Source organism: Thunnus maccoyii, chromosome 4 (genome assembly GCF_910596095.1).
Source record: "Thunnus maccoyii chromosome 4, fThuMac1.1, whole genome shotgun sequence".
Classification (NCBI taxonomy): domain Eukaryota; kingdom Metazoa; phylum Chordata; class Actinopteri; order Scombriformes; family Scombridae; genus Thunnus; species Thunnus maccoyii.
This window is the reverse complement of record NC_056536.1, coordinates 29,663,258-29,679,797: the sequence shown is the minus strand read 5'-3', so window position 1 is coordinate 29,679,797 and position 16,540 is coordinate 29,663,258. Positions and strand designations below refer to the sequence as shown.

The 16,540-nt window shown below is 36.9% G+C and overlaps 2 protein-coding genes across 4 annotated transcripts in view; both read right to left on the bottom strand.

Moving 5' to 3' along the window:
- Positions 1-1,235: 1,235 nt before the first annotated feature.
- The window catches only part of LOC121895205, a 45,330-nt gene continuing 30,025 nt past the window's right edge, over positions 1,236-16,540 (bottom strand). Inside the window, exon 9 of the mRNA XM_042408162.1 lies at positions 1,236-2,099. The gene's annotated coding sequence lies outside the window, so the exon portion shown is untranslated. The remainder of the gene's footprint in view (positions 2,100-16,540) is intronic.
- LOC121895204 lies at positions 2,092-15,762 on the bottom strand. 3 transcript variants are annotated; one of them, XM_042408159.1, is made up of 8 exons: positions 15,304-15,762; positions 11,036-11,313; positions 9,043-9,378; positions 6,932-7,081; positions 5,950-6,048; positions 4,715-4,752; positions 4,443-4,607; positions 2,092-2,330 (listed from the first exon to the last, which is right to left on the bottom strand). In XM_042408159.1, exons 2-8 carry the CDS (start codon positions 11,073-11,075, stop codon positions 2,133-2,135), a joined length of 1,026 nt encoding a protein of 341 aa, XP_042264093.1. In that variant the 5' UTR covers positions 11,076-11,313; positions 15,304-15,762; the 3' UTR covers positions 2,092-2,132. The 3 variants fall into 3 exon arrangements, with proteins under 3 accessions (XP_042264093.1, XP_042264094.1, XP_042264095.1); XM_042408160.1 differs by lacking the exon at positions 15,304-15,762 and having other exon boundaries at positions 11,036-11,372; XM_042408161.1 differs by lacking the exons at positions 9,043-9,378; positions 11,036-11,313; positions 15,304-15,762 and adding an exon at positions 7,730-8,042.

Here is a 16,540-nt window from a genome sequence, read left to right as displayed (position 1 = left end):
ACATTACAGGACAGTTAGTCTTGAATGCAAAATTGGAGATTAATAGATGACGATATTTATAAAAAAAAAAAATATTTTGTAAAAGATAAAGACCATATGCTGTTACAACTGCCAATGTACAATACATGTTAAGTTTATTTTCATTAAAAATATGTGATTTAAAGCTTTTCTTCGAGTGATTCTTTTACTAAATTCATTTTCTTTCACTTCAATTAGATGCTGTTTGTGTCCTAACGAGGTTGGAGAGTAAAGGGGAGGAAGCTGTGATAATAATAATATTTTTGTACGGAGGCCAGGAGGGGCCAAGGAAGAAAAAAAAAAAACAAATGTGTGCCCTCGATTTAATAATTGATATGCATGGAGTATCTAATTAGTGCTGTTGATTTATCTGTTTTGCCTGATCCCCAGAGGACACCAAATGCATTCAGTCAGCCGGAGGTTTGAAGGAAGACGATTGGTTGATTGATTTACTTCAGGTACGTTTAAGGGGACTTAACACAGTGTTGTAAGTATACATGGGCACCTGAGCAATGGAGCAAGTGGAGCATCCTCATTGTTCAATTAGGGGGAGCAAAGTTATGGTTTTGCTACCCCACTTTTTGTCTTTTTAAAATAAACTTATCATCATACAGTCCTCGCAATCAGGTGATTCTATTTAAGCAGCCTATATCAATGATCATTTTTCTATTTTCAGCAACTGACAAAAACAAGTAGTGAAAAAATCTGACGTTTTCAGATCACCATTTGAGTTCAGTCCAACCCGTTGTGAGAGTGAGACAGACAGCGGAGCTTTTCCTCACAGCGACAAAGTGTCTGAATTAGTAACTTGTTTAGACTTCTGCAAAATACTCTACTTTAGTTTCAGTTTTAGTCAGAGTTTGGACAGAATTATTTTTAAATATGATGACGCATCACTCCGTCTTCTGCGCTGTGCTTTCATTATCATGATCATTCTCTCGTTTTCTCATACAAGTTTAAGGAGAAGTAAGGTCTCGTCTTCAACTAAAATGGCCCTTTTAAGTCTTGAGGAGCAAAAAATCACCTGCTGAGTTGTGCATTAAAATAGTCCTTTATTTGAGATAACGTAGGTTAAAATAATCTTCTTTTGAAGTTAGGATTATTCATTCCTGTATAACATTACAACTGCATCAGCTAGTGGTGCTAATAGCTACCACTAGAACCTGTTTGTGGGATTGGAAAGGATCAGGAACTGAAGTTTTATCCTCATGGTGCATCAATTATTGATATTTATTTCACAATATTCTTCCATCATCTACAAATGAAGCTTGTTTCGCACAGCAGTGAAGCATCCATACATACACATCAAACTGCAATAACAAAAAATATATCACATATATATTTGTACAGTTACATGACAGAAGAGCTTATAGAAATAACTGTTCTTACTGTTAATATATTTTTACTTATTTGCCAGCAGTGACCAAAATAATTTCAGTTCACCTAAACGACTAAAGCAGCATCTATCCCTCCTGGAATCTCAGGAGAAAAGATCAGTTTTCAATCTAAACTTTTTTTAATAACCAAAGTATAACTGCTAGCTGATTTAAGGTGCAGAAGGAGGTGAATAAGAGGAATTACAGTGAACTGGAAGCGAACAAATTGCACAACATCACCGCGAGCTTGCATCATTAGCAAACATTATGTAAGCAAGTAAGCGACCTACGACGACGTTCTGCCAAGCAAAACTCTTTCAGTTTGGATCTGTAATTCTGGAGGCATGAAACATAGAAAAGAGAGATCCCAGGAGCTAAAGTAATGATCTTCTCCTTCACAGAGACATGTATCCACATCTAAAGGCTGAACTTCCTGTTCCACCACAACTTTACTTTTTCCTTGTCTCTTTTCAATATACCTTACAATAACTGACAAAAATAACTTATCTTGAAGAAAATAACTTACTTTAATAATACTTTAAAAACTTAAAATGATTTAAGATAGGCTTAGCTAAAAACAGAAGTAGCAAAAGTGACTCTTAACCTGAAGCAAACTGTTATTATGAATGACTTCTTATAAGATGTCACTGAGAGAAAAAACTTTTTCTGTGTGAGTGATACTCATCCAAACCACCGTCTGTTCACCTGTTGGTCACTGAGGGAGTAAACAGGGTGTCACTACTGCTGAGAGAAATTAACATTGGAGTACAAAGACTCTGAAACATCTTTGGCATCAGTTTGTGCTTCAGTGTGTATGCGAGGTGCAGAGTAGATAACATTATCAGCATGATCACGGGGGGCGCTTCTGTGTGAGGAGGCAGCACCGCTGGAAAGATCTACCTGAGTGTAGACGAGTTCACTCGAGTTGTCTTCAGTCTGGAAGAAAACAAAGAGCTCAAGGTTTATAACTTATTGACTGTTTTAGTCTTAATAGCAACTTAAGCTTTTATTTTAGTTTGTAACTGAATGACATTTTCTTTTCTTTAAATATACATAACCAACAGAACTCTAAAGTTCCAAAAGATTACTTTTGAAATTTTTTTTTATCTTGAGTGCGCAAATTACTATCTTGTGCTAATGTCACTTAAGTCAGTTATTTAGAACAAGAAAATCAAAATTTTTGGGACTGAAGGTGATGCAGCTGAGGTGGGACGAGCAGAGCAACCACCAAAGGCAGTTATTGGCTGAGATACCTGTCAATCATTCAAACATGGCCCAAAACAGGCTCCTCTTTATCTTAAAAGTGAGAAGCTGCTGCCTACAGTATATGTTTTCTATTGGACTTTGCTAATTAAAAGAGAGAGAGAAAAGATAAAAGGTTTGATAAGAGATTTGTTCTGGTTCGATCGATCTGTTATTTTTGCCGAACATGAACAGGATCCAAAATGGAATCAGCTATCAGAACCCATCTCTAAGTACGAAGTAGGAAGCCATCCCTGGCACAGGAGTAGGGTGTAGTTATCGGATTGGCTGCTAGGTACTGTATGCCTTCAGTTTGGTAAAACTGAAACTGGGGCTGAAAGGGAGAAGATTCACTTTAGAGTTTCTTCTCGTTCCTACAGTTGGATGTTTGAGCTTCACTGTGCAGAATGATTTATGTTTAGAGTTTGACACTAGAGGGATGTTTCGACATTCATCTGCTGAAAGTGGAAAGTTTCTCTGTGCTCATTGAAAATCTGATTTTAAGGGGCGGGCCTGATTTGTGACATTACAACTAGTTTGGATGCCATTTTAGGATTTTAACATGGCAATCGTAAGACTCACTTTTATTCTCCGGCTTTTAATTGTGTTTAATCTGATTTTATTTCTATCTGATTTATTTGGGTTTAAATTTGCATTTAAACTTGTTTCTATTTTAACCTCGCTCTATTTTTCACAATCATCTGTTATGCACATATATGTCCTTATATTTGTATGTGTAGATATTTGTCTTTGTGAAGCACTTTGGTGCAAAACCTGTTTGCTTTTTAAAGTGCTATAAACTTGAAACTTTACTTGATTAAAAGTACCACAATATAAAAATACTCCATTACAAGTAAAGGTCCTGCATGAAAAATCCTACTTCAGTAAAAGTTCAAAAGAAGTTAAAGTATTGCAGTAAAAGTAGTGGTTTGGTCCCTCTGACTGATATATTATTATATATGACATCATTAGATTATTAATAGTGAAGCATCAGTGTTAAAGCAGCATGTTACTGTTGTAGCTGCTGGAGGTGGAGCTAGTTTCAACTACCTTATATACAGTTAGCTAGTTCAGTCCAGTGGTTCCCAACCTAGGGGTTGTGCCCTCCAAAGGGTCACCAGATAAATCTGAGGGGTCGTGAGATGATTAATGGGAGAGGAAAGAAGAAAAAACAAAGTTCTGATACACAAATCTGTTTGGACTTTTTCTCTAATCTTTGATTTTTGCTGAAATATTGGATCATTTGAACATTTATGTAAATGAAAGCATGTGAGAAGTTTAGAGGGAAAAATCACTATTTGGTGGAGCTGTTAACAACTCATAGACATGTGAAATGTGACCCCGACTACACACTGCTTTTTGTAAGACGTCAGAAATTAAAAAGGTTGGAAACCACTGGTTTCATCTTTAACAATGTGTTGTATTTTAAAAGCTTGTTATATTATCCATTGTGTCAAATCTTCATCTGAAAAGTAACTAAAGCTGTCAAATAAATGTAGTGGAGTAGCCGCTGACTGAAGCAGAGCAGAGTTAGCAGGTAGTGAATGTACTCTTAAAGCTACAGCTTGTCAGTAAAAAAATGCTACAGCATCTCAAAACCCAAGCCAAGTCCCTGTGTCTTGCTTGTCAACTGCTGAGTAAAGTGAAGATTAACATTGATGTTACTGTGGCTACAACTTCGACCCTGAAGAAGAAAACAAAGTCTCCCCTGTGCTTCCCGACCATGATGTGGATGCTGATGCAGGAATGGTTAACGCTACTGTTTTCTAACCACAAAGCTAAAATGCTGTGATAGTTTTTTCTTACTTTGTTCAGAGGACGGGATGCTGTGGCAGTGACAAAGCTGTAGTCATCTGAAGTTTGGACTCCATTTGGTTTGGTGAATTTGGCAGAGTAAGTTGAAGAGATTTCCACAGGAGGAGATCTGCTCTGTCTGCCCTCCTCTCTGGTCTCCTCGTACACTCGGTTGGCCTGCAGCAGCAGAAGAAGAAGAAGAGGAGGGGTTTGGTTTGTATTAATATCAGCTGGTTTCACAAATACTAACAATGCTCAGATATCACAAATTCACTCAAACTCACCCGTGTGACATCAGCATATTCTGTTTCCACAGGATGTTCTGAAAAACAAGATTAAGATTCAAGATTAAGTAAACTGTTAAAACATCTGTCAAAGAGACACTTTAGTCCTTTCTGACCAAAATGTTCCAGGAACTACTGTTGCCCATTCCTGTTTGAGCATCTGAAGAACTCTGATGACAAGTTTAAAAACAACAGTAGTAATATTCACACATAAAGACACAGTCATCGCTTTGTTCTGTGTCTTTCCTGTTGTATGATTCTGATGTTTGAGTTGAATGTCATGAATGTATGAAAAGGAGATTGAAAACTGAAAACTGTATATTGTTTTTCAGTTATTTGCTCCTTTTAGCCACTAGTCCATAACCAACAGTAGCTAGAAAGATAGCTTTTATAGTTAGCTAAAGCTTGCTAACCCAAACTTTAAAGATGTGTTTTAGCACAAATGTGAAGCAAATTTAGTCCTGACTTTATTTATGTGAATTTGGCAGTTGGACAGTTTGTGGTAAATGAACACACAAACTGTCCAACTTAGACAATAACCAACATGGACTGCTCCAAACTTACCAGGAACTCAAAATCTATTTTCCTTTTGTCTCTGTTCACTCACAAAGTCCAACAGTTTCAGGAAATGTGAATCTTCACTCAAAGTTTTTACTCAAGTTGAAAAAAATGTAAGTCCAACAGATTTGTCTGTTTACCTGCATCTTATAAACTTAGTATTTAACTTTGTGATTAATCTGTGTGATAGTTTTAAACACTTGAACTGTGACAATATTTAATGTAAAATGAAACCAGCAGTGATGACATGTAATATAACTTTCCCCTGTAGATTAATTTCATGTTGTCATATCTCTGTGTCATCACAGAAGTCTGGAGAATATCTTGGTGAAAACAGACAAAACAAGATTCAGAAATGTTGAAGCTGCCATAAGATTAAATGTTTTTTAACACCTTCTGACAGAAGAGGTACAAGGGTTGGTTTATGGTGTCGTTAAAGTCCACCTGAGTATAATTTGGTCAGTTTTAAACTCTTGTGAAGGCACACTGTGTTTCTGCCTGGATCATTATGCATTCATTTACCTAGTTGTTACCTAGTAAATAAACTGTACCTTTGAAAAGTTTGTCTTGAAACAATACACTAAGCTGACCAGCTGAGTACAAATTGCACATAGTTTATGAGAATATTTGTTTCACATGTGAAAGCTTGTTTGTTAGAAATAGTTTCAGATGTTCACCTTTGGGTTTAGAGGCTCTTTTCTTGCAGTACATCAGCACAGCCACGGAGAACAGGAGCAGCATGACGACCAGAGTCAGACCCACGTACAGCAGCACATCTGTTGTGGTTTGAACAGTAGAACAGGTTTATGGTCTACACTGACACTTGTTCAGTTTTACATTGTATATGCAGTAACAGTAAAAAGTTTAGACATGCCTCCTCATTCAAGGGTTTTTATTTATTTCTATTATTTTCTACATTGTAGAACAATACTGGAACCATCAAAACTATGAAATAACACATATGGAATTATGTAGTAAACAAAGAAAGTGTAAAAAAGTTTAGATTCCTCAAAAAAAGCCACCTTTTTTGTTTACTACATAATTCAATATGTGTTATTTCATAGTTATTTCATAGATTATTTCAGTATTCTACAATGTAGAAAATAGTAAAAAAAAACAAAAAAAAAACAAGAAAAAAACCTTGAATGAGTAGGTACTTTTGACTTGTACTGTTGTATCTGGCAACATGCATAAATGGACTCTGAACTAATAGCAACACCTGCAGTATTACCAACTGAGCTTTACTACTGACATTATAACAACACTGAAATAAAAAAAAAAGAAACATGCAAATAAACAAATTCATGTACTTGCACATGTAACATTAAACTTAGTCACAGAAAATCTTTCTGATTGTCTGGCAGGTGTTGGTTAAAGAGTATGTACACCCTCAACTTCTGTCTGGCTGCTTCAAGACAGAATTAAAAATGTGATGTAGAGAGTGAAGTGGAGGCTTGGCAATGTGGTACGTGCAGGGGGACAAGAGACAGATTTACACACTGACCATCACACTGGCCTAGACATGCTAGGCTGGTTTAGCAGCTTTGGAGGGTTTTGTTTTTGCACACAGTGTGTACTGCTGGAAAAAATCATCTGTAACTCATCTAGGAGAGTCTTCTGTCTCTGTGAGTAAAAGTAAAGTTCCAAAGGTAAATGTACCTGAACGTCCAGCTGGTGTCTCAGTTTGCTCCTCTTCGGTGGTTTCAGTGGAGCTCCTTCTGAAACTCTGTGTTGTTGTTGGTGTGGAGGCTGATTGAATTGATGTTAAAGAAGGTCTGAGAGTTAAGTTTGGTTTTGAAGTGGATGGTGCTGTGAACAACAAAAAAGAAACAAGAACACTGATACAAAAGAAATCCTGATGAGAGAAATAAAATGCTCCTTTAGCTGATCAGCTGCTTAAAAACTGATGGTGACATTTAAATGAAATAGTCAGTTTATTATTTTTATTCCTGAAAACAATGATGCAGTAAATGGACACTTACTGTATCAATCATCCCATTGATTTGCTAGACCAAATATCAGGTTATTAAATATCAGCTGCAGTCAGAAAAATGTGAAAACTTTCCTCTGACCAAAGCCCGGATTATGCTGGGGGCCTCCAACCTCTAAAACCCACCCTCCAAACCCCCACCAACTGTGGCCTCTTCCTGGCTTTCCTTTTTCTTTTTTTGAAAATCAAATAAATTAGTGTGTGTGTGCTGAAATACAAATCATTCAATCAATGCAGTTACTTTATTTGCAAATAAGAAAAAAATATGATTGGTTTGCTGGCTGTGTCTGTATCATGATGATGACGATGAGTCAGGTCAGGTTAGATGGTGACTGTGGGAATTGAGCTGACAGCGTGTGAAACATCTTCAAATACTTCAAACATCATGGACAACAAACGTTGGAGCAGCAACGAGAAGGACAAAAAAGAAAAGGATATCAAAGACATTGAACTTTAGAAAAACATACCATCCATCTCCACTGTTTTCAAAAGTCGGCTTGCTAGAAAAGAGCCTGGAGAGGACAATGCTAACAGTGAAGAGGAGGAGCAGCAGCTAGTTCAGCTGAGCATAAGCATGAAATTGAGACAGAAGGCAGAGAACCACAGCCCTGCGATAGCAGGGCCACCTGTCCAACTGCTCCACCCTCATCTCCACCTGAGCCCGACACTGATGCGGATGGCAGAGACCTGGTGGCGGGTAGGTTACCAATTTAGAAGCCCCACAATTTATCTTTTACTTTTTACCTATTTCAACCATACTTTTAGCTAACTATGTCAACCATTCAGGTGCCATAATGAAGTGAGGGGACTGTTAAAAATTGTGCTGGGGTATTTTTTCATAAGATAAAATTCATTGATTTAACCACATGGCTAAATGACAACAACACAGGGGCATGTGACATATAGTGTCTTGCTTTGTCAGAACAGTGATAGCAGGGTGCTGGGGAGCGTGGTGAGAGAAAAACCTCTCGCCTCTCACCGCACACGCACGTCAAGTTCATCCCAGCGCCCAGCGTTCATCCCTAAGGCTACTGTTTCAAAATCAAAGAATACATTTATTATTCTGACAACTCACAAAATAAGGTCTGTCTGTCTGTTTATATCCTGTTTAAGCCTTAAAAACTGAGAAAATCCGTAGACATAGGTTGGCCATTTTATGGTATAGTATTTTATTTACTTGATATGTTTTTCTATATTCGTGTCCTTAAATCTGTGTTGCATGGCTTGTGTGTTAAGTGTAAATTACCATTTTACTAACCCATACTTGCATCTTTAACATTTTTATCAAGATCAACATAATGATTATTGTATTTGACCTATATGTACTGTTTATTGCTGCTCCACATGTCTGCATGTATCAAAAGATGGTTGTGGTCAGTATTGCTGGCTGTGTTTTGTTGCTTCATGTTGCTTGTGTATGCCATTGAGCTACACACCGTATGCTAACGTGTTGATATTGTTGCTGTTGGCCCGGGAACGTATTGCTGCAGTCATGTGTTGTAAATCCTGTATGATAGAAGATATCTACAGGTGTTCATAGGCTGTGATCATAGGCTGTAGCCTGTTAGTGTAAATCCTGTATAAGATACAGGTGTTTCCAACAGATAGTAGCCTACGCTGAAAACCTATAATTCAAAACCTGGATTGCACATGTGTGGAGCTGTGGGGGGGGGGGGCCTCCAGGATTTTGTGCCCAGGGGCCTCTGCATTCTTAATCTGTGCCTGCTCTGACCTCCAGAAACATGAAGAAACATTTTCATGACTTTCAGTAGAAACTCACCATCTTTGACGTTGATCTTAAACTCCCTGTATTGATCAGGCCAGAGACGTATGTCCAAACCACACCCGTAACGTCCAGAGTCAGATTTGGTCAGCTGTGTGATGGTCACATCCAGACGACTTCCCCCAGGTGTTTTTTTATATTTCATGCTGTATCTATCTCTTTGAGCGCTGACACCATTCATGTCAAGAATGTGTTCTTCACATTCGTCCTTACAGAAGTACTTCCTTTCTCCAGTCCTGGTAAAGGGACATTGAAATGTGATACTTTGTCCTTCAGTTCTTGTTAAAATGGGGATTTTTGCATTGATGAGACCAATGTTTCCATCCTGCAGTGCTGTTTAAAAAAAAATCAATAGTCAATAATTCACATTTACACTGATCCACAGAGTCATACTGGGAGCTGCCCAGTTCAACCAGTCTGTGATTTGACTTGATTTAGTCTGTCAGGAAGGACTCGATGGATGCAGTATAAATTGTCACATATTTCCAATGACTTGATTTGATTTGATTCCATTTGAATGTTTTAAATTACATCTTTGTCCTCATTAATTTGTTTTCTTTTAGCTACTGTCTTTTATTACTCCGGTTTCTTTTTATGAAGTTTTGTGTTTCTTTTACATTTTGTCTTGATGCTCTTTTTGTTTTATGTGAAACACTTTGAATTGTCTTGTTGTTGAAATGTACTATACAAATAAACTTGCCTTGCCTGTATAATCACTTTCCTTCTATTTCAGTAAAAAATGACTGATCTACATAAGAACATAATAAGTTTCACCTACAGAACAGAGACAAAGTAAACAAACTGCTGTAGCTACAAGTCATGGACAGACAGTGTGTCGCTAACAAGGATTTTGAAGAACAATAATGAAACCAGCATCTAACAGTCTGAAGTGATATTTTCAGCTGTGTTAACATGTTGTTTAATGTGCCGCAGCTAATTACCTATCTATCCTGCTAACTCACTTTTCTCCAGTGAATGTTTGTTTGGTGGCTCGTTCAACAAGCTAAGGTGCAAAACAAGACGTGTCTTCATGCTTGTAAGTTAGATAAGAAGGAGACTTTATGTGGGTTGTTGCTTGAGTCTGTGGCTCAGCAGTTGACTGCTGTTAATTGCATGTCAAATGTTCACGTTAATGGAAACTTTAAAGAATCACAAACTATCATATGATGTCAAAATTAAAGAAGTACAAAGAACCACATAGAATATAAATTGGTAAATTATTTTTTGTATAACAACCAGGGTTTTTCCACATGACAAAACAGTTGTATTCACACACTGTGTTATTGAAATGACATCGATTTACTTCGGCTGCTACTCATATGTTTCTCTGGTTCTGTAAGAAGTAATATTTTTTTGCAGAATGTAACAGGAAGGTAGTTTGTAATGCAGTTAAGCTAAAACAGTCAGGCTGAAGCAACAGAACACACATTTTATTATGAGTATGTTAAAAAAATACAACAAAAAGAAACTGAATTTTGTTTTGTATAAAACACAGTTAGAACAAAAGTTGATTTTAGATAAATGTGAATATTTTTTAAAAAGGATGATTTCTGGGTGTGTCCTGGTAGCTCACTGACCAAGACACATGCTACATAACCACAACGTCCACGGTTTGATTCTGGCGGCGCCTTGTCACCTCCTAGTCTCTCTCTCTCCCCCTTGTTTCCTGTCTACTCTCTACTGTTGCTGTAATAAACTCTTACAATGACAGACTGTCAACTGAACTGAACAAAACTCATTTGCATGCAAAAATAGAAAAAAGTCAGTTACTGAAAATTCTCAGTGAGTAAACCCTTCAATGTTACTGATTAAAAGGATAATTTTGAGGAAGTAACAAATACTGGTAACGACTTACATTTTAAAGTGACTCTTATCACCATGTTTAACCACAGAAACATGAGAAACTGCTAATTCATCACTCACCAACTCTAAATAATTAAAGAATACAACGTAATAAAGAGAAACAGAAATAGAAAGTGAATGTACTCACTGAGGAAGAAGAAGCAGATCAAAGTGTGACGAACTTTCATGTTGAGGCTCTGATGGTTTAATTCAGCCTCTCTTCCTTCTTCACTGGCAAACCAGGAACTTCTCACTTCTTTACATGATGGAGTCCCTCCCCCAAACACACACACACACACACACACACACACACACACACACACACACACACACACACACACACACACACACACACACACACACACACACACACAGCTCTGCTCTCCTCACCATCAGTTTCTCTTTCTACTGCAGGTCTGAGTTGACCTGCAAATACATGCAAGATTTTAGAGCTGCAATGATTAGTGCAACTATTTTCATCATAAAATAATCATTTTAGTCATTTTGTTCAGCAGAAATGACAAATGTGCTGGTTGCAGCTTCTCAAATGTGAGGATTTGATCCTTTTCTGTGTCATATGTCATGTGGATTTTGGACAGTTGATCGGACAAAACATGACATTTTAATATATCACCATGGGATATTTTCTGACATTTTATAGACGAAATGAGAGAATAATCAGCGGATTAACTGTTAATGAAATTAATCTTTAGTTGCAGCCCTACAAGGTATAATATTTCAAAAACAGGAAAACAGCACACTCATAACTCTGATGCAGTTTGCAGAAACATTGATCCTTCATTTGTTATGACTGTGCTGCTTTCTCATATCTTTTTATGTCTACATGTGAGTCAACACCTCACAAGAATAAGTTCACAGGAGTTGTTCAATTTCATATAAAGTCATTTGGCTTCCAGAGATTCAAACACTTCTCTACTGAAGAAGAGTGTTTGGAGCTTATTAACATAACAATCATCATTATTGATGATCAACTACACTGATTTGTGTCATTATGTTAGAAGTTTGGTGAAGCAAGTCAAATCAAATTTATTTACAGAGAACATTCAAAAATGTTGATGACCAAAGTGCTTTACAGAGAAATTTAAGATACAGTTAATTAAATGCAAAATAAATAGATAAATAACTAACGGACCAAATTAAAACATTTTTATCACTATATTAAAAATGAAGGGGAAACAAAGGCGTTTGTATAAAGGTGGGTCTTTAGCAAGGATTTAAAAGTGGTGATTGTTGGGGGAAGATCTGACAGTGAAGATCAAACTATTCAGGGAAAAAGCTGCATCACCTTTGGATCTTGACTGAGAACGTGGAGTAACTGATCAGAGGGTCTGAGGGCTCTATCAGAAATGTAGGCTGGTGCCAAACCATTCATAGCTTTAAAGGGGACATATTATGCACATTTCCAGGTCTATATTTATATTCTGGCTCAACTGTAATATCTTTGCATGATTTACAATTCAAGAAACTCCTTATTTATCTTATACCGGCTCTTTATGCAGCCTCTCAGTTCAACCTCTGTCTGAAACAGGCCATTTTAGCTCCTGTCTCTTTAAGATCCCCTTCCTGATGAGCCCAGTAGAAAATGTTGCAAACAAAAAGTTCAGCGCAGGTTGTAGCATTTCTACATACATTAACTTCAAGTTTTGAAACATTAACCATATTTAAGACAGATATCCGACATCATAACAGTATATAAATAACAGAAAACCACAAAAAGCACAATATGTTCCCTTTAAAAATAAATAAAGAATCTTAAAATCTATTCTATATTTCACTGGTAACCAGTGGAGGGAGGCCAGTATCAGGGAGATGTGGTCTCTTTCGGTACCAGTGAGGAGTCTCACTGCTGCATTTTGAACCAACTGCAGGCGAGACTGAGAAGACTGACCGACTTCCACATAACAGGAGTTGCATAAGTTGAGACCCGAGATAAACAAAGCATGTAAAACGTTCTCCAGATGTCCAAGAGAAAGAAAATGTTTGAGGAGCATTTAAATAACATCTCTAACTGCAGAATACACCCCAAGACTGTTTCCAGTAACATCTTAAAACAATGTTACTCTAAAGCTGAATTGGTAGAGTGGGTTGTCCACTAATCAGAAGATTGGTGGTTCGATTCCCGGCTCCTCCAGTCCGCATATCGATGTGTCCTTGGGCGAGATACTTAACCCTAAATTGCCCCTGATAGCTGTGCCATCAGTGTGTGAATGGATAGACTTCCTCCGATGGTCAGGTTGGGACCTTGCATGGTAGCACCTGTACCTATCCAGTGTATGAATGTGTGTGAATGAGTGAATGTGATTCGTAGTGTAAAAGCGCTTTGAGTGATCAGAAGGCTAGAAAGGTGCTATAAAGGTACAGTCCATTTACCATTTAAAGGTTCTATATGTAAGAGTTATTAGGCAAATTACATTTTACTAATCATGCCAATGAGTGAACATGTTGTAACTGAACTTAACTTCCCTGACTTTGGTATATCAGCCTGTGGATTTTTGCCATTTTTTATTCAAAAATTACTGAACCGATTATTTGACTACTACTATTTTATATTCTTATACCTAAATGAATAAATAGGTCATTTTTCTTGTCCTCCACAAGACTCATGAGTGTCTTCTGATTTGCCACCTCTTTAATTAAATGTCTGATTAAGTTTAGGAAATGAAAACAACTATTTTCATGTTAGAAAGAGATAAAAGAAAATAATTCTGAATAAAATGTGTCGGAGCGATGAATATACAAAAATAGTAACTTTTGCTTTTACTTCTGAACATGAACTTACAATGAAAAAACAATGCTGCTGCTGTTTCTCTGCGGACTTTGCACCTTAGTGTGAAGTGTTCACATTACTGGACAGTTGAGTCACAAACTGACTGATAAAACAGGAAAGGTTCATGTGAGGGAGGTGACTGAGATGGGTGGAAAACTAAAACCAAAATCACCTTTTCTTTTAGTGACAGCAACTAATTTGACAATCAATTAGTTTAAGTAATTTTTTCAACCAAAAATGCAGAACATTCATCATTTCCAGCTTCTTAATTATGAATATTTGCTGCTTTTCTTTGTCGTATGTGACAGTAAACTGAATATTTTGGGGTTTTGAACTGACAAAATGAGACATTTGAGTCTTACGTCATAACATAAAGAGTATGTAGAGTATGTAAAGTATATCATACCAAAAGTATATTGAGCATATAATAAATGGTGACATTCTCATACAAGTGACATGATCACACAAAAATTACAATATTTACATCACATTACAATAATTTAGTGTTTATTGTGTGCACATTTGTATGTTCTCTAATCCATGGCAATACATGTATATGTGCATAATGTTTATAGGTGTGTGTGTCTGTGTGCATGCATGCATGTAGTCTTTGAGTATGTACGGTGTATATGTTTGTCTATGTGTGTCTGTTGCTCTATCTGTGTGCACAAGTGCATGATCAGTGAGCAATGATCACAGGTTTGGTTTAGATTCAGCAAGTGTTTCAGACATCGCCCTCATGTGGCCAAATTAGATCATTACATCATGAAAACCAAACAAAACCTTTACTTTTATGAAATTTAAAGAAACAAAACTGCAATCATGTAAAACTGATAAAAGTTTAGCTCTTGTGTTATGTAGCAGGATGCTATCAGGCTCAGTGTGACTGTCAGCTCTGCCTATGATAGAACACCATATTATTGCTTAATTCAAGATTTGATTTGCTTCATCAAAATAAAGACTCCAGCAATGCACAATCAGTTTCACCAAACACATCCTGTTTCAACACACAAAGGAATAATCCCTAGTCTTCACTAATCTCAATTTTTATTCTATGATTGTATTTTGTTTCTTATAAAACAAACACAGTAGAACAAGAGTTGATTGTAGATACATTTGAATTTTTTTCACATTTCCAAATATAAAAAACCAAACAGAAACAAACTGGATGGAACAAAACATACTTGCTGCTAATGCCGTACTCCACTATCTCCACGCGCACGTACACGCACGCACATGCACACACCTCCACAACATCTAACTACAACAAGGATCACAATGGAAACAAGTCCTGTGACTTTTTTGTGTTATCCTTGATGCTCTTTTATTTGTTCATGTACATGGTGTTGCAACCATGTAATCTGTCCTTTAAAGTGAATTGTCAAATAAATAAACTAAACTAAAAACTGCATGAAAATATGAAATTTTGTTGGTTGCACCTCAGTTTTATCTAAGTCAGCTGAAAGAAATGGTGAGTAAACCCTTAAATGCTGATTAAGAGGTTATATTGAGGGAGTAACAAATACTGGTAATGACCTACTCTGATAATCGTATTTAACCACAGAAACTTTTGGAAAAACTCACCAACTCTAAATAAATAAAGAGAAATAGGCAGTGAACATACTCACTGAGGAAGAAGAAGCAGATCAAAGCGTGGCAGACTTTCATGTTGAGGCTCCGATGGTTTAATTCGGCCTCTCTTCTTCACTGGCAAACCAGAAACTTCTCAGTCCTGTAAATGATGGACTCCCTCCTCCAAACAAACAAACACACAGCTCTGCTCTCCTTCCTTCACCATCAGTCTCTCTTTCCACTGCATGGTCCGAGTCCATCTGCCATGCAAGGTTTTAGAGCTGCAATGATTCAAACTACAATAAAGTTGTAGTAGAGAAGGGGGACTGCACTAGAAGCTTTAAAAACAAATAATTTTAAAATCTATTTATGTTTCACTTGTCACCAGTAGAGGGAGGCCAGTATCAGGGAGATGCTGTCTCTCTTCTTGGTAGTCAGTGAGGAGTCTCACTGCTGCATTTTGAACCAGCTGCAGGTGAGACCAAGAAGACTTACTGACTCCTACATAACGGGAGTTGCAGTCTGACCAGCACTTAAATAGCATCTCTAATTGCAGAATATATCCCAAGACTGTTTTTAAAAAAAAAAATATTGTTACACATTGGGAGTTAAACCTTACAAACACTGTGTTCACGTTACTTGCTTTGCACCCCCAGTACTAATGTAGCCTAACTAGATGCAATAAACAGAAGAGCTTATAGAAACATCTGTTCTTACAGTTAGCATTGTTAAACCATGTTAATATATTTTTACTTATTTACCAGCAGTTTCTGCTGTTTGGTGTTGCCTTACAACATTTGAAAACATTTTAAAACTGTTTTAACTGAAATATCTTGCTGTTCATTTAACCAAAATAATTTCAGTTCACCCAAACAAATAAAACACCACCTTTGACTCCTGGAATCTACTCATGCAGACAGTTTTATTATTATTTATTGGACAAAGTCTTCAGACCTGACATATCAGTTTTCTTTCTTAACTTTATTAATAACCAAGTATAACTGCTTGCTGATTATAGGTGCAGAAGGGGGTCAATGAGAAGAATTACGATGATGAGCAAAGAAATCACACAAAATCACTGCAAACTTGCATTGTTAGCAAACATTATGGAAGTAAGCAATCTACAACATTTTTTTTTTGTTTGTATCTGTTTTTCAATACATACAAAAGAGGGATCCCAGGAGCTACAGTAATGATCTTCTTCATAGACGTGTATCCACATCTAAAGACTGAACTTCCTGTTTCACCACATTGACAAAAATAATTTATCTTAAAACAAATAACTTACTTCAA